Here is an 18,102-nt window from a genome sequence, read left to right on the forward strand (position 1 = left end):
AAATCACGTGTGAATCCTTGGCATACAAAGCTTATGGTTCACATTCAGATGAATATGATCCTTCAATTCGCAATGCTATAATTATTGTCAAACATGCGATGCGAGGATATCGATTCAGATGTTTGTTCGATGAACAAACGGTGATACGAAGACTATATTCTTCTAATGTATGAACAATTATTTATTTCGTGTAGTTTTCTTTATATATGTACATATGTCTGTCTGTATACTCCTATATATAACAATAATAATAAAAATATATTTTTGTGACAAACGTTATATGTATATTAAAATTAACGATATATATATTTTATCTTACAGTTTGATCTTACATTTATCTCTATACAGAGAGATTCATTAACTTGAAAGATTAAAAAAAGAATACTCTTATTGTTAATAATTATTTAAAATGGCAAGTTTGAGACAAGATTCAGTATAGAAATAATGCTTCGGTCAAATGTCTAATTTACATTCTCAAAGAAACTAATGCTCTGTACGGTTTAGGACCAGCCGTGACACCATCCACAAAGTCTTGCGTGGTTGGTCGTGGCTCACCGGGTACCACCGAGAAGCTGAATGCCTGTAGCAGCGTGGCTGTTATGATAAAAATGTTGCTTCTAGCTAATGTTTCTCCCATGCAATGATGTCTACCTGTAAGTTGTAAATTATTCACATTTGGGATTAAGCTTATGATTGTCCTTAGATTTTATATATTGGTAAATTTAATTCCTGCCCTTTTTTCGCCTCTAAAATTGATTTGTTTCGAAGAGAAGATGAATGAATCCCTTAATTAAAGTGATTTCCTCCATTTTCTACTACTTTTTCCCATCTCTTCGGCAATAATAATCCCACGACGGTAGATCGTCGATGTCTTTCGAGGCGATCCATTCATTCATCTATTTTTAGACTTCTTCGTAAGAAGTGTGGAGAAGTGTGTGTCCGTAAGTGCGCGTTGCATCGACTGGAAGAGATGGTAATCCGGACAGTGCCAAGTCTGGAGAGTACGCTGGATGCGGGAGGATTTCCTATTCAAGTTGTAGAAGTGTCTGCTTCACGCTTTTCACAATGCGGTTGAGCGTTATGCAATAAAATGATTTTGTGTCGATTGTCGATTATGGATGATCTTTTTTGCATTAACTCGTTACTCAATCGGTGTAATTGTCATTGGTAGTGATCAGCTATAATGATTTCATTTGGACGCAATAGCTCGTAGTACAGCACACCCTCCTGGTCCCACCAAATGCAGAGCAAGGTCTTAGGTCTGCGAATATTCTTCTTCGGTATTGAAGTGGATGATTAGCCGGGGCTCACCTCTAATTTCCTCCGTTTGGGATTATCAAAATAAATCCATTTTTCGCCAATTACAAAAAACTTTTTTCTTGCCTGGCAAGCAAAGAAGTCGCGATAGACAAACGATTTAAAATAGCATTTTCTGACATCTCATGTGATAGCCATCTCTCTTCCTTATGAATTTTTCTCATGATATGCAAACGTTTTGAGACGGCCATTGGAGCAACATTACCTTTCTCATCGAACAATTCTTGCAGCTCGACATTTTCAAATTTTTTTCGGCTGTTCGGTGCATTCTTTGTCCCTCACATCAAAATAATCATTTCGGAAGCGTTCAAACCAAACTCTACATGTTCTTTCCGATGAAGTTTTATCAGCAAACACTTCGGATAATAGGCGATGCGCTTCAGCTGCGATTTTCTTGAGGTCGAAGTAGAAGAAGCACATGTCAGAAAAACAGCTTATTGCAGTTCATTTTCAATCGATTGAAAAATCTCTTTGGCGTCGAGAAATCTAATCTGTGAAGACTGAATCACTTTTAGCGATGTCTAAACTACAAAACGACTTCGTCGAAACAAGCCAGGATTAGATCCAGTATCCTGAAGTATATAGCGGCAGGAATTAAGTTTATCACCTAATGAGTTTTATGGTTGTGTGTGTGTGTGTGTGTGTGTGTGTGTGTGTGTGTGTGTGTGTGTGTGTGTGTGTGTGAGAGAGAGAGAGAGAGAGAGAGAGAGAGAGAGAGAGAGTGTGTGTGTGTGTGTACATACATACAGGGTGTTTTTCCTGTAACTTGACTATCTAAAATATCTCCATTGTTTTTAATGATATGAGAAAATATCAAAGGAGAAAATTGTTTGATTCGAAGGGACACATATTATAACGACCAATAAATTTTTCTCAATGCCAAATTTTTTGAGATTTCAAAGTCACTTCCACTTTTTTAAATGGAATTGTATGATTTTTTTACTTAATATAATTCCTCTAATTATTCTAAATATAAAAGTATTAAGATAGTGATATCAAAAAATCAATAGCTTACGAAATATTTTATATTTTATACTTTATTCTGGCATATATTGACATAAAATGTTAAATAACTCTTGACATCTTGACTGCTCAATCGCACGTATTACTTCGAGATCCATTCGAATTTTACTTTTTTGCGTTTTATGATTGTTACAACATGAATTATTTTTTTGATTTATTTTTATTTATTGTTTTATTTTATTATACTTAACATCTGAAGAGGGCTCAATCCGGCAGCCGAAACTTGTTATGGTACCTATTCTCCGAATGTTTTTTATACATATATATGCGCCGCTCTGTATCGTTTTTCATGTATCTTCGCTTAATATTTGTAATTAAATGTTTTATAATTTATTGACTCTTATTTCGCCGTTTACTTTGTTTGTTTATTTATGTTATACATAAAGAGTCTTCATACCGTTGTTAAATAACTCTGTTAAATAAACTATTAATTTTTTAATAAGCGTTAACCTTAATACTTTTTTGAACAGAATAAGAGATTGAGATGAATCAATTGATGGAAAGAAAACACATAGTTTTAAAAAAATATGTATACAAAATGAATAATTTTTTAAAATAAGCAATTGTGTCTAAAGTAAAACAAAATCGATTTTCTTTCCACCAATTCGGTATTTTCTTGTATTAAAAACAACGGAGATATTTTAGATGATCAAGTTAGAGGAAAATACCCTGATATATAAAGAGAAAACATACCAATGCCGAAAGGAAAATATTTATCTGGCGTAATGATGTTGCCATCATTATCGAGGTATCTCTCTGGCCGGAAGTCTTCTGGATCATCCCAGGATTCGTCCATGAGTATTCTATTGAAATTTGCAACGAGCATTGTATCCTGGAAACGACGATGTGCACATATTTTATATATAATATAACAACCATTTTACTTTTTACCTTATTAATTTATAAAATGTTAAATCTTTTATGATATTACCTTTGGTATCTTATGACCGACGATAAAAGTATCTTTTAACGCTCTATGTGGGACGCTCAAAGTGCGGCCAACGAAGACTCTTATGGACTCCAGCACGATGGCTTCAACATATGGCATTCTAAAAAATAAGAATATAATTAATATTCGATGCAAAATAATTCTTGTTCGCGATTAATTCTTCCGCAGTTACAGATATGCGAGAGTGATTACAATGATGTTTACTTTGGTTTGTCAGCCAATGTGGGAAATCTGTTACGGCCAGTAACTCTATCTATTTCTTCATGTGCCTTCCTCTGAACCTGCGGGTTTAATATTAGATTTAAAAATCCGAAGCCGAGTGCTTTCGAAGTTGTCTCGGAGCCCGCTATGAAGAGATCCACGCAGATCGCCAATAACTGGGACTCTGAAATTATTTTATTATTATATAAAATTATTGTTTAGTGGCAATATATATAATAATGTATTTGTAAATTGTATGCTTTCAAGTACCAGAAAATGTATCGCTACAATTTTTTGAATTTAGCACAGTCAGGTAGACATCCATCAAATCTCGCGGTGCGTTTGATAAAAATGTGTTTTTATGATTATACAATTCTTCCTAAAATAGGAATTATTAACTTTCAATAATTGTTTAATTAAATAATATGTCAAAAGGCTTAATGAAAATAAAATAAGAATATAAAAGAAGGCCTAAAATACGAGCCTAAAAACGAATACTTTTAATTTAGATAGTTAAATCATACAAACAAAAACAGACGTTTCGTACTCGATCGGGTCATTTTTAATGTAATACCAAAAAGTTGATTATCAAATCTCTCTTAACAATAACTTAAAATATGTAAAAAATACATAACGAATTATAAATTGAGGTCTAAAGTATTAAAAAATGATTAAGTCACTGATAAAAAAAATTAATTAATCGCAACTGTTGTATACAAGAAGTATTAGTCCAATCAGTATTAGATCGATAAAATACGTGATATTCTTCAAAAGTATCTAGTAAAAAATCGTATTTAATTTCAAGTGTATCAATTATTATAATAGGTTTCGTAATATATAATAATCTTAATTACAATCTGTCCGATAAGAGTGTAGTCGCGATTACTCGTAGCCGGTAAAAGTCTGACAACCGGCACGCAATTATAATTTCTAAAATTAATTCATTTAAATGAATATATATAACAGTTCAACATCTTAACATTCGGATCATAGTGGCGTTACGTATTTAAAGTAATGTATCTAATCTTTCGTGTGCTGATATAGGTACCTTTATACTTGATGCGTTATTAACCGTAGTGTTCAGTCATCGTCAGTTATCGTTTGATTCTTGATAGAAAGAGCGTATTTCAAAATGAGCCACTTACGCATCGCGCTTTGAAGTTGTATTTTTATGTACACATCCAAAAGGATCAAAAATGTCTCAATCTGCTGCCGCCAAAATATATGCCAAAATATATATAAATCAAAATATATATAAATCAAAATCGTTCATCCAAAAGTGGATACAACGTTATATTGAAACAAAAACGGTGGATGATTTACCAGAACGTGGCATAGCGTATTTATCATAGAGTATTTATCAATAAAGACGTTAAAAGATTTCTAAGCCTATTTGAAAAGTATAGTACGTTATCGTTGTGTCAAGGATAGGCAATATTTAAAAAAAGATTTAGAAATATCGTGCGATACTATAAGACATTATCTTGCTCATGGCATAAAATGACGCAGTATAATAAAGAAGCCGAAGCTAATAGAAAAACACGCGAGAACACGATTTGCTTGGGCAAAAGAAAATAAAGATCGCGACTGGAGCAAAATAATCTTTACGGACGAAACATCTTTTTGGGCACGTTCTATCGTCCAACACGCCCCCGCCGATCCTGGTCTACCACTACTAATAAACTTGTCCAACGAACCATTAAACATATAGTAAAGGTGCATGCTTGAGGCTGCTTCTCAAAACAAGAATTTACCTTTACTTATTCACAGACAACTTGAACGCAGAAAAAATGTTAAAAATATATCAAAAGGCTCTGATATCATTTGTCTAACGTTGGTTTATCAATAAAAATGAAGATTGGATTCTCCAAGAGAATAACGTTTCAAAACATCAAAGCAAACTCTGCACGAATTGGAAAGAGGAAAATGATACTAGACTGGCCGTCGCAATCACCCGATGCGAATCCGATTGCAAATGTATGAGCGTTATTAGCCATAGTGGTAATATATTTATCAAAAAAAAACTTCGCGTGAGACACGGACATTCACTTTAAAACAATTGTCTACCGACATTCGACGCATTTGGAGATCCTTGCCACACGAATACTATCAATTTAGTGGAAAATATGCCTCGGAGATGATAGTTTATTATAGACACCGGTGGTGACTAGATCCATTATTAATTGCATTTTAACCCTAATTCTATAGAATATAATCATTATTATTTAAATGCTAATAAATTTTTTTTTTTTTTTTTTCATATAGATCGACCACGATCTTATCGGACAAATTATATTACAAGCGGAGAATGTAATTAAAAAATTGATAAAAAATTGTATTAATTAAAGAATCATGCGATAAAACTCAAAAAGTGTTAGTTTTAAAACTTTTAGTTTTATCGCACGATTGCTTCACTTAATACAATTTTTTATCATTTTTTACTACATTCTTTGCTTGTAATAATTAAGATTATTATAATTAAGATTACGAAATCTGTTCTGATAATTGATACACTTAGAATTAAATGCAATTTTTGACTAGATGCTTTTGAAGAATATCACATATTTTATAATCGATTTAATACTGGTTGGACCAATACTTCTTGTATACAACAGTTGCGATTAATTAGGTTTTTATCAGTGACTTAATAATTTTTTAATACTTTAAATCTTAATTTATAATTCATTATATATTTTTTACATATTTAAGTTATTGTTAAGAGAGATTTTATAACCGACTTATTACATTGAAAATGACCCGATCGTACGAATTGTCTATTTTTGTTTATGTGATTTAATTATCTACATTAAAAGTATTCGTTTTTAGACTCGTAGCCCTCTTTTATATTCTTATTCAATAATTATCTTCGAACATTCAGAATACACTTGTTCGTAAAACGATCTAATGATACATCAATAATGCATGTCCACTCACTTTTAAAAATGCCCAAAGTTCCTGATGTGTTTCTACAAATGCTTTATAACCGGACATTTCCGGCGCGATAAAACGTAGAAATGGAAAGTGACTGAAAGGCGCGCCGATCATATCAATTTCATTCAAAAGCTTTGTGAGGATTCGTTGTAAGTGCGTAAGTTCCTTGTCGCCAGCATCATACCTGTAAAAAACAAAAATTATCAACGTTAACAATAAATTCTTTATATGTTTCTTAGATTTTATCTATTAGCGGAAGTATAGGAATAATCCGCGTGATGGATGTGAACCTTCTACCAGCCATCATTCTCCAAAGGGTATTCAATACAGTCACACCAAAGGCGTCGTGCATCGGTATAATCATTCCTACAGATTGGCAGACTTTTCTGACTTCCGCGTAATCTTCGGCCTTCATATACAAGTCCGCCACTGTACGAGGTTTATGATCAGAGATTTTATCCTTGAGTACATGAAATTCGTCATATAGCTTCAATTTATTCAGTTTGTCTTTTGGATCTTTCTGCAATTTGTATATCTGACCAATATTGTTATTATTTATCGTTGTCATTTTTCGTGCATCAGCAGTTTCATAATTATAGCTGTTTTTAAGCATTTTCTTGAAATGTTCCACCAGCTTTAATGCCTCATCCTCGATGATTGTGAGCATGCTGGTACGACCAAAGCCAAAGTCTCGCAAATGTCGTATGACGAAACGCCGTTGTTCCACCCATAGTTTATCATCTACTACGAGAAGACCTGATCACAAGTTATTATATAATTATCTCTCAAAATTCAACATGTATCTTATTTGTTTTCTGAACAGATAGTTTACCCAGTGTGACACCCCAAGTTCTGGCTTTATAAAATGGTCCGTTTGGCCTGCCGTCACAATCCTTGTTGGTCAGCATTGCTCGTATGCTCTCTAGATCATTCATAATGACGATGCGGTCCTGGCCAATCTTCAGACCCACCACAGGACCGTATTTCTTACAAAGCGTCGAACAAGTCTTGAAGAGATATCCAGTCTCTTGACGGATACGTGCTATTTCCAATGCACAGCCCAGAATGGGCCACCATCTTGGACCTGAAGATAATAAAAAAATATCAGTTATATAAAATAACAAGAAGAAAAAAAGAATTTTTAACTCGACTTTTACCTGGTGGATATCCTTTTGGTTTTTGACAGCTTAAATATAACAATAACAGTATGATTATTGCCAGTAGCATCGCTGTGGCGAGCATCTTATAAATCTAATCTGTAACATACAATATTCATAATATAATAAATATTAAAAGGAGATAAAAATAATACGCAAAATATTCTTTACATTTTTCTTTCTAAATTTTATATTATATATATTACATATATATTTTATATTTACACACACACACACACACACACACATTAAAAATACACAGAATTTACGTAAGATTAACATGTGCGTTTTCTATTTAGCGATGTTAGCTTTAAAAAAAAATGGAGATAAAAATAACATAAAAGAAGCAAAGAAAAATCTATATCACATATCCAATAATTGTGGAACAGATCTGTTTTATAAAAAGTATAAATTTCAGGAAATATGTTTTCTCTCAATTTTTTTCGAGTCGTCTACTTTTACTAGACATTAAGTTCGTGCAATCGGTATTTATATCGGTATTTTGTATTCCCGGTCGGATATGCACACACATTGATACAAATGTACGCACAAGTACGCGTACAATAAACGAGTTTCGGAGAGAAAAGTGAAACACTTGTACTCTCGTAAGAGAAAGTTGCATACGGAAGAATCGGCACATTACTTGCGCAAATGCGCCGTCACCCTTATTATCCCATAAGTTGCGTAATCGAAGCATATTTTAGCATTTTTATTTTTAAAATGCTCATTGTCGCTTTCGAATTCTTATTTCAACTTCATCCACTTTGGAATTCAAGCTGGTATCTCTTGATGCATTCGGAAAATATGTACGATGCACTGATTCGAATTATTACAAACATTTGCATATATTTTAATTTACGTATTTTACATTTATAATTTTTACATTTATATACATATATGCTATTTGCAAATTATATCTAAATTGCGATCCCTTTTTTTGAAATTGTTAATTGCTTTAAAGGTTAATTTAAATATATAAAACGCACTGATTCGAATTATTATAAATACTTGCACACAGTTCAATTTACTTATTTTATTTGAAAATTTATTTATATTTAAAAGTTAGAATTATTTTTTCAAAGATTAATTAAGGTATAACGCACATATTATCTTTTTTTACTTTTACAATATTACATATATCAGATAAGGTTTAAAAAGAAAAACGTAAAATGTTTTTAATGTCAGTATCTTTAAATTAATAACTTAAAATTTTTGACCAGTATTTGAAATATAATAATGGACGATAATATTTTTATGTGTTTATAACATTTATAAATTTACTTAATAAATACTTATTCTTATAAATTATAACACTTATAAATTTACTAAATAAACACTTATTCTTTTCACACACAATAATAAATTTTACTGATTATAAAAATCATTAAATTAATAAATATTTCATACATTGGACAAATAAATAAAGCTATACATTACTTAAAAATTATTCTGCTAAGTGCACCGTAAGAGAAAAACTTCAAAAAAATTGATGAGGAAGAATCGGCTCTTCCTTTTGCGAACTTTGAATTTACCTTACCTTGCACTTGTGGAGAAATTTTCTCGTTCGTTGTATAAGCGGGACTGGCCGTGGACCAGTCTTCAGTCCGCTTTTAAATGCCCCTCTTCATCACATACGCTTCTCGCAAAATGAATGCTTTAGCATCAATATAATGTATCAGTGAGTCTTAAACTAATGTCGGAACAGGAAAACTTTGATAAAAATCTGATGCGCTACAATATTTCGGCGATATACAATTTAATATAGCAAACATAAATATTACTTTAAAATAATTGAAGCCTTAATTGAAAAAAAAAAAAGAATTCTGTATATTATTTAGAATTATTCCATAATATTAATTTAAATGGCTATTCGAGCCGCGCTGGATATTATTTGCAAACTTTTTCAATAAAATAATAATTTATTGATATAATAATTACAAACAAATTTCGACCTTTTAAACTTGGTCATCTTCAGTGATCTTGTTCTAATAAATTCTAATCAATATCTAATGTAATATTCAGTCTTTCTTATATACATAACGTTAAAATCAATCCGAGGAAATCATATGTATGTCTTCAAATGTATAAATAGCAATATTATTTTATATCGTGTCAAATGTCTTGAAATTTTCGAACTTTCCAATTCAAAGTTGTGGCTCTTTAGTCATTGTATCAAATTGAAATATTAAACTGATTATATCTCTATGAATAAGCAAAGATTGAGTATTCATAGAAACATAATCAGCAAGTTTAAGTTCATCAGCAGTTCGAATAAATTTTAAGAGATTGTTTGACAAAATATAAAAAGAACAAGATCACTGAAGATGGCCAAGTTTAAAAGGTTGAAACGTTTATAGTTATTACATTAATAAATTATTTTATTGAAAAAATTCGCAAATAATATCCAGCGCGGCTCGAATAGCTATTCAAATTAATATTATTAAATTGATATTCGTACGAGCCTTATTAATATTATAGAATTATTTCTTTATTATAACAATATATGTAGATTATTATTTAATAATTTTCCTAAATAAGTTGAAATTTATATCAAGTTTATATTTATTTAATAAAGTTTAAGGGGTGTACACACACACACACACACACACACACAAATAACAAAAATAAAAAATGTTTAATGAAACTTTATTTCCTCATTCAACGTATTCTCATTTTCAGTAGCCGTTTTAGTAACTGTTTCAGTTTCTTCTAAATTTTCTTGCTGTTGTTCATAATGCAGAGGTAATCTATCGCCCCATTTACTCTCTCTCGCACAACGGTACATATGTCTGGCAATAAAAAGATTTCATATAATTGTATACTCAAACACAATTTAATAGATACATACTTTCCATGCTTGTATTTTGTAAATATCTCCTCTTTCAGTTCTCCACTGTTGGTGCACATGCGACAGATCGTGTGATTAGAACGTTTTAGTACAGTTCGCACGATCCTTGGCCATTGCTCATCATTCTCAGGACGTTTGCCTGTAAAAAGAAACATATTTTGTATTGGAAAGGATATACGTAACATCTCGATAAAACTTAATAATTAGTGCCAATATATAATTTCTATCGTGTCTTTTATAATGATTTAAATAACATTTTTGTTATTTTTATTTTTCAACCTTACTTACTTTTCTTTAATACAACATAAGAATATAGCTCTGATTTGTGTTGCCGACCGCCAAAAAATTGCAATGGGTAATAAAGAACGCTTAAATTACACGGAGTATTGTCGGTAGCAAATCTTGGACACTTCAAATCATGTGGACACTAAATTGCAACAATAATATAACAGATTTAAGAGACAATCAATGCATCACTTTCGGATTTCTTTTCTATCTAATAGATACTTACAGGTGAGAAAACATGAGCAAATTGCGTTTCGCGTCTACGTTTCGAATTTGCATATTTGAGAACGAAATCTCGTGCTTCATTTACTAGCTTTCAAAAAAAGGAACAAGGATGAGAATTTTACAAAATATATATAGAAAATAAAATTATACTGAATATACCTACTTTGAAACCTGCATTGGTTCCTTCTTCTACAATAATCAGGTAGTTGTTAGTCATTGCCCAAAGCTTTAATATTGCGTCGATGCGTGATTCTATACCCGGTAATTCAAACAAAGTGTACGCGCTCACTACGATATCGTAAGTTCGCTAAAAATAACGGAGATATATCAAATAATATCTTTTCTGAACAAAAACTTTAATGTGTATAATATTTTGTTACTCTTACATTCGTCGAGATAGGAAAATATTGACGATGAAAAACTTCTTTGATCTTTGGTTCAGCAGCTTTCGCTAATCTTTCCGACAATTCAATCATGAATTCCGATGCTTCAACACAAAAGTATTCTTTTAACGTTTTCGACCAGATATCAGACGCTGCCCTATAGAATAAAAAAAAAGATTCCTTTATATTAATCAATCTTGTATTAAATATTCTAGGTTTTTCAAATCATCCAATATAGTTAACTATTATATTTACCACATGACTGTGCCAACGCCAGAGCCAAAGTCAAACAATGTTTGAGGCTTGAAATCCTTGTCGCGAAATTTAATTTCATTGAAAATTTTACATAAAACCGCATAATTCTGAACACTTCTGCCGACCAGATATGTCAGGGAAGTGAATTTATCGAAATGTATTGGTTGCCAGTTATAAACATTTTGCTTCAAAATCAACCTAGACTTTCTATCTTTACGGAAATCTATATCCTCTATCGATATCTTTTCACCATGGTTATTAATAGTTAAACGCTCTTCTACTTTGTGTAATTTTGCTGCTAACTCGTGTTGTTCTAATGGTGGATGACGTTTATTCAAGTGATGTATTAATTTCTCTGTACTTTCTTTAATTTCTTTCAAGCCTATTTGTTTCTCTAGAAGTATAGTATTATAAAGTAGTAATTAACAACAAAATATTCTACAAATATTTTAAATGTAAGAGCTAAATATACATTGTATACCTTTTAAGATACTTCGTATTTCTTTTATTGCCCATTGTGGAAATACTGTTGTTCTAGGGATAACGATACCTGGATGTTGTCTATATTTTATTTCATTATTAGAGATTGAAGTAAATACTGTATCACTAAGTACAGCTTTTGATTTTGCTGAAAACTGAATACAGGTCTCATTATCATGTCAATTCTTTTAAATGTATATAAATTCAATTTATGGACATCATATCGTACTTACATATCGTAAGGATGTGAATTTTACGCAACGCATTCTTTTTGGTACAATTAACTTTACCATATTAACACTTAAAAAAATTACGTTTCTAAAATTTACGATCTAACAATCAGTTTACGTTTCTCAGCATATTTCTCATCAAAATACTTGAATGTACTGTATGGAAACAAGAGAAAATATTTTGAAATTTATGTGCAACATATGATACACGTGGATCACAAATTGTTTACTATGTTTCATAACCTTCACAAGAAATTTTCTTCATTTTTAAATACAGAATACAACGGTGTATATAAAAACAATTTGTAATATCTTGTAACAACGCTGCGAAAAAGTCTTGGTTATTGCGCCAGTTTTGTAAAGAAACCGTGCATAGGTTATGACGCGACATAACCTACAAGTACACAATACCTGCGAAACATGCGTTGCCTGACGAATTTAGGACTTTAAAAAGTAATTCGATACGATCTTGATGAGTATATGTCAATTCAAGTATCCTGTTTACGTAGATTCGTCGTGTAATCGCTGACACGACGTCCTCTTCTTCTTCCTCTACTTTTTCTTCCTCGCCATGAAATTCGCGGAACATCTAAGCGCTCACATTACGCCGGAATGGAGAAAACAGTATATCAACTACGAGGTGCTTTCAATATTGAAAAATTCTATATACAGTGCATATATTTTTCTTTTACGTTCCGTTTTATTTTTGTATACATGTATCTTTTATATATTTTACATATACAATATTAATTATCTTTATTATTTAAGCGATTGCAATCTTTATTTTACTTTTCTCTTTTCCTGTACTTTAACATTTATTATCTCAACTAATTGCAAGAAATTTACATAACACTGTGTGTCATATAATTATATACAGGAAATGAAGGCTCTGCTATATGCTGCGGTAGAGCAGGCTCCATCCGCAGATATAAGCGAACCATACGTTTTAGATAGCTTCTACAGCAAGTTTGATGAGAAGTTTTTCCATTATTGTGATAAGGAACTGACAAAAATAAATACCTTCTATTCTGGTAAGATTAATTGACATTTGAAATACTTTTATCTAACATAATATTTATTTAAGTGCAAAATGAATGAAAAGCATGTTCTGTTTTCAGAAAAGTTAGCAGAAGCTACACGTAGATTTGCCACACTTAACAACGAACTAAGCGAGATTTTATCAGTTTCCGAGAATGCCCAAAGTCGTAAGGCACGCTATCGCAGTCACATCCTTCACAAAAAGCCGGTATCGGCACGCAAACTTCAAGAGTTAAAATTAGCCTTCTCCGAATTCTACCTTTTTCTTATTCTACTTCAAAATTATCAAGACTTGAATTTTACTGGATTCCGAAAAATTTTGAAGAAACATGACAAAGTATGTAGATTTATTTAACGTTTGCAATTTATGTATACAATTAATTTAAATGCAGAATAAAAAAAAATTATGAATTGTATATGTTCGAGAAACACAAGTAAATAGATAAGATATGAAGAGATATGTATAAAGTGATGTATAAATGATATTTTATAGCTTTTGAATGTAGACTTTGGTGGCAAATGGCGGGCAGAACACGTTGATACGGCGATTTTCCATACACACAAGGATATAGATAGATTGATTGCAGAGACCGAGGCTGTGGTCACTCGAGATCTGGAGCATGGCGATCGTCAAAGAGCTATGAAACGGCTCAGAGTACCTCCACTCGGAGAACAGCTCTCTCCTTGGATTACATTTAAAGTCGGTCTTTTTTCCGGTGCTTTTATCATACTTTTTATAGCTGTGATATTATCCGGTAAGAAAAATGAAAATTTTTTCCCTTTTATTTGCATTACATTGATTTTAATTTTTCAGCTATGCGATATAAAAAGAAAGATAACTGGACGGTATTATGTCGAATTTATCGTGGACCACTTCTTATGATAGAATTCCTCTTTTTGATGGGAATCAATGTTTATGGCTGGAGATCTTCTGGCGTAAACCATGTGCTGATATTCGAACTTGATCCACGCAATCATTTGTCAGAACAGGTTTTATGATAGATAAAATCAATATTTTAGATTATAGTTATAGTAAGATAATACTAATTTTAAAATACTAATAGGATTTATCAATTAGTTGTACAGAATTTTAAACAGTTCTTATATAATTAATAAATATGTCTTCGCATAAAACTATAATAAACAAAATTTAAATTATTACTAACTAGTATGATGTTTGTCGTACTTTGTTCGCTTTTATCCTATATATTAATTTTAATTGAAATTATTTTGTATTAACATCTTATAATTAAAAATAGATTATTGATGTCATTATGCATGTATTGTAATTTCAGCATATCATCGAAATGGCAACCATACTCGGTCTAGTTTGGTCCATGTCCATTTTGGGTTTTCTATACAGCGATACGTTGGGTATACCACCGTTTGTTCAACCAGTAAGATCACGCATATTTCTATATAAGTGTGTGTCATCTCTAAAATATTTATTTTTAAAATATCGTGAAAAATTTAAAATATAACGAGTAATTAATTCTTGATAGTGTAAACAATTGGAATTAATTGTTTTTTATAGATGCTGTTTTATGCGCTATTGGCATTGTTCTTATTCAATCCTACCAAAACTCTACGACACGAGGCAAGATTTTGGACGCTGCGCGTTCTGGGTCGCGTCTTTTGCGCACCATTCTTTTACGTGGGATTCGCGGATTTTTGGCTCGCTGATCAACTCAATTCTCTTCATACGGTCTTTCTAGACTTTCAATATTTTGTCTGTTTCTATATCCAGAATTCTTCTTGGACCGATGTTACAGGTCAGTAATTAATTATATAGATACAACGAATCATTTATGCTACAATAGTTATTGTACATAACTTTTTCATACTATAAATTTCCTCCTCTTTATATTATATTTGTATTTATATTTCTAATCGATATTTAATATCTAACGCATTCATATTTCTTTTTTTGAATAGATACAGACACCTGCATAATGCGTGAACTATCGATGAGACCGTTTGTGGTGTGTTTACCGGCGTGGTTTCGATTTGCACAATGTCTCAGGCGTTATCGAGATACGAAAGAGACCTTCCCACATCTCTTAAATGCGGTCAAATATGCAACAAGCTTCTTTGTGGTTATTTTCGCTTATTTGCACTTAACACACAAGAGTAAGTATTTCGCTTAGATAATGAATTAAATATTATCTATTTTTTAATTCAACTAGTTGTACTATTAAATAGAATACTACGCACTGTCTACTGAGAATCCCTACTTTTACTTATGGCTGACAGTCAGTGTAGTGAGTTCCTGTTTTACGTACACTTGGGATGTAAAATTGGATTGGGGTCTTTTCGATAGCAGTGCTGGAGAAAATAAGTTTCTCAGAGAAGAGATAGTTTATTCGTCACCTGTATGTTTTTTCCATATTAAATTCTATTATATTATACACAGATATTAATAATATTGATGACAATTAATGTATTAACTGTTTATTTAATTAATGATTTATCATAGCCCATTTCCATTTTGCAGTATTATTACTACTTTGCAATGGTTGAAGATTTTATCTTGCGATTTGGATGGGCATTTTCTTTGTCTCTAACAGAAATGGGTTATATTCACGCGGATCTTATGGTTTCTATAGTTGCCCCACTAGAAGTTTTCAGGTAAATATATGTTTCTATTCGTATTTTAATATTGAATGCACGTAGAGAATATATTAAAATTAAAGAATAGTTGTACTAGTTCAATGATTGCAAGTCGTCGATTTTTATCGTTGTTTTGTTGTGCTCAATAAAATGTTAATATTTAAGTTTATGATTTGCACGCACATTATACGCACATAATTCTTAAATGTCTCAAGACTTTAAAAGCAAAATTCAAAAACATTATATGTAAATTTGAAAACGAGTTGTTTAGACTTTATTTTCACAATTTATAAATAAAAAAATTAATAATATATAAATAATAAAATTAATAAAATAATATAATATAATATAATAAAACATAAATTTTATATATATATATATATAATAAAGAAAAAGGTTATTTTTAAATTTAGATTAATCTAAAATATTGACATGTAATTAAGAATCAATTATTCGCGCTCAAAATTATCTTCAGTGATCCTACGATAATGTCGTTTGCACTCTGTAACGAAACAATTGATTGTCAAAAGTCAAAAGCAGCGACTTAATCGACGATAGACTGGCCAATCTAATCGCTTATCAATGTGCCTTACTAATAAGTCGCTAGAAGGTTCGTGTGGAATTACTTTCGGCTGGAGAACGAGCATCTATACAACGTAGGCAAGTTCCGAGCGGTGCGTGATATCTCCATAGCGCCCATCAAATGCGAAGATAACGCAATCCATCTGATGGATAGTGTAAACGAGAATGACGATAACGAAGATGACGATAATAATGATGATGAAGACCCATGTTCACGATGTCTGATACGTTGTAATTTGTCTCTTTATTTTAATTTTTTACTTATGTTTATATATTATATATATTTTTGTTTATTGTTTAAATTCAAAAATACTATTACATTTTTTGCTGTACAATATTATTTGATTATTGGATGCACATTTCATTATGCAATTGTTTGAACGCTCTGGTGAACATTTTTCTCAGAATTTTTCATATAATTTTTCAGAATCTCTTTATAATTTTTCAGAATTTATATATAATTTATAACTTTCTTACATCTTTTATACGAATTGGAACATTTGTCGAAGAATCTATTTCTTTTTTTAGAATTTTTTATATATGTTTATTATAAAATATTGTAAGATTTCTAAGATTTTTTTTGTAAGTATAATTTCTGATGAAATGTTAAAAAATCTAAAAAATTTAAAAATATTTTTTAAAAATTACCGGATGAGAATATTTCAGAATTCAGTTGTATGAAAAATTCTGAGAGAAGATGTAAACGCGAAGATAACGTCAAATATTTCTGAGTATTTCTGAAAAATGTTCCAATTTGTTTAAAAATTGTGAGAAAAATTTTCAGGGCGTTTATAGTGAATTTTATATGAAGTTTTTGTAAACGTATATTACAAATTCTGCAATATATATTATCATTATGATGATTAAAAAAAACTGGGTCATCACGTAATTTATATGTTTTCTTTACAGACGTTTCGTGTGGAACTTCTTCCGCTTAGAAAACGAGCATTTGAACAATTGTGGCAAGTTTAGAGCAGTGCGGGATATCTCGGTTGCACCAGTGGATTGCTCGGACCAAACACAAATATTGCGAATGATGGATGCTTCCGACGGCGTAATAAATCGCAGACGAAAACAAAATATAGAGGAAAAACGCAAGCCGATCCGATTGCTCGTAACGGACGAGTCTCTGTTGGACGACAATTAAGGCGGTGTAATCATGGATTTGGCATAGTTAAATTTATAGCTAAATGATTTTTTTGTACCGCCTTATTATTTTATTTACAATTATGATGAATAATTAAATTGACAAAAGCAGAGAATATAAAAATATGAGGATTTTGACATTCTTTGGATATAAGGTGTCGAATCATCGTTTATGTGACATGTTAATTAGATGTGTTAGTTCATCGATGTGATTAAAGATTACGACTATCTGTAAATAAATAGTGAATTGATATAATTAAATTAATAAAAAACAAAATCAAAGGAATTCAAAGGAATCAAAAGGATGAGACCGTATGAAAAACATTAAGGACTGATGTGATGATTTTTATTTCGATTATCTGTATCTCGACTAAATAAATAATTGTTACGAAATGAAACGTTGTATTTTAAGAACGACATTCAGGCACGTATCATTTTCTTA

At 31.2% G+C, this 18,102-nt stretch overlaps 3 protein-coding genes across 6 annotated transcripts; 1 reads left to right on the plus strand and 2 right to left on the minus strand.

Annotated features, from left to right (window-relative positions):
* Nucleotides 1-418: 418 nt before the first annotated feature.
* LOC108748865 (methyl farnesoate epoxidase) lies at nucleotides 419-9,148 on the minus strand. Of its 2 annotated transcripts, XM_018487246.1 has the most exons (10): nucleotides 9,116-9,148; nucleotides 7,579-7,677; nucleotides 7,254-7,505; nucleotides 6,712-7,177; nucleotides 6,425-6,605; nucleotides 3,761-3,869; nucleotides 3,494-3,674; nucleotides 3,272-3,389; nucleotides 3,034-3,172; nucleotides 467-651 (listed from the first exon to the last, which is right to left on the minus strand). In XM_018487246.1, the coding sequence occupies exons 2-10, from the start codon at nucleotides 7,661-7,663 to the stop codon at nucleotides 467-469; spliced, it is 1,716 nt and encodes a 571-aa protein (XP_018342748.1). In that variant the 5' UTR covers nucleotides 7,664-7,677; nucleotides 9,116-9,148. The 2 variants fall into 2 exon arrangements, with proteins under 2 accessions (XP_018342749.1, XP_018342748.1); XM_018487247.1 differs by lacking the exon at nucleotides 9,116-9,148 and having other exon boundaries at nucleotides 419-651; nucleotides 7,579-7,663.
* Nucleotides 9,149-10,213: 1,065 nt separating this feature from the next.
* Nucleotides 10,214-12,828, minus strand: LOC108749015 (methyltransferase-like protein 17, mitochondrial). Its single transcript, XM_018487501.1, has 10 exons — nucleotides 12,696-12,828; nucleotides 12,288-12,440; nucleotides 12,056-12,209; nucleotides 11,575-11,968; nucleotides 11,323-11,476; nucleotides 11,100-11,243; nucleotides 10,938-11,024; nucleotides 10,715-10,853; nucleotides 10,427-10,565; nucleotides 10,214-10,367 (listed from the first exon to the last, which is right to left on the minus strand). The coding sequence occupies exons 2-10, from the start codon at nucleotides 12,345-12,347 to the stop codon at nucleotides 10,214-10,216; spliced, it is 1,425 nt and encodes a 474-aa protein (XP_018343003.1). The 5' UTR covers nucleotides 12,348-12,440; nucleotides 12,696-12,828.
* A 13-nt stretch (nucleotides 12,829-12,841) lies between these two features.
* LOC108749014 (xenotropic and polytropic retrovirus receptor 1) lies at nucleotides 12,842-17,685 on the plus strand. Of its 3 annotated transcripts, XM_018487498.1 has the most exons (12): nucleotides 12,842-12,924; nucleotides 13,162-13,315; nucleotides 13,403-13,659; nucleotides 13,816-14,077; nucleotides 14,137-14,312; nucleotides 14,618-14,719; nucleotides 14,857-15,094; nucleotides 15,258-15,452; nucleotides 15,525-15,694; nucleotides 15,817-15,950; nucleotides 16,540-16,745; nucleotides 17,424-17,530. In XM_018487498.1, the coding sequence occupies exons 1-12, from the start codon at nucleotides 12,856-12,858 to the stop codon at nucleotides 17,450-17,452; spliced, it is 1,992 nt and encodes a 663-aa protein (XP_018343000.1). In that variant the 5' UTR covers nucleotides 12,842-12,855; the 3' UTR covers nucleotides 17,453-17,530. The 3 variants fall into 3 exon arrangements, with proteins under 3 accessions (XP_018343000.1, XP_018342999.1, XP_018343001.1); XM_018487497.1 differs by lacking the exon at nucleotides 16,540-16,745 and having other exon boundaries at nucleotides 17,424-17,685; XM_018487499.1 differs by lacking the exon at nucleotides 17,424-17,530 and having other exon boundaries at nucleotides 16,533-16,614.
* The last annotated feature ends 417 nt before the right edge of the window (nucleotides 17,686-18,102 follow it).

The sequence above is a fragment of the Trachymyrmex septentrionalis genome, unplaced genomic scaffold (genome assembly GCF_001594115.1).
Source record: "Trachymyrmex septentrionalis isolate Tsep2-gDNA-1 unplaced genomic scaffold, Tsep1.0 scaffold25, whole genome shotgun sequence".
In the NCBI taxonomy this organism is placed as follows: Eukaryota; Metazoa; Arthropoda; class Insecta; order Hymenoptera; family Formicidae; genus Trachymyrmex; species Trachymyrmex septentrionalis.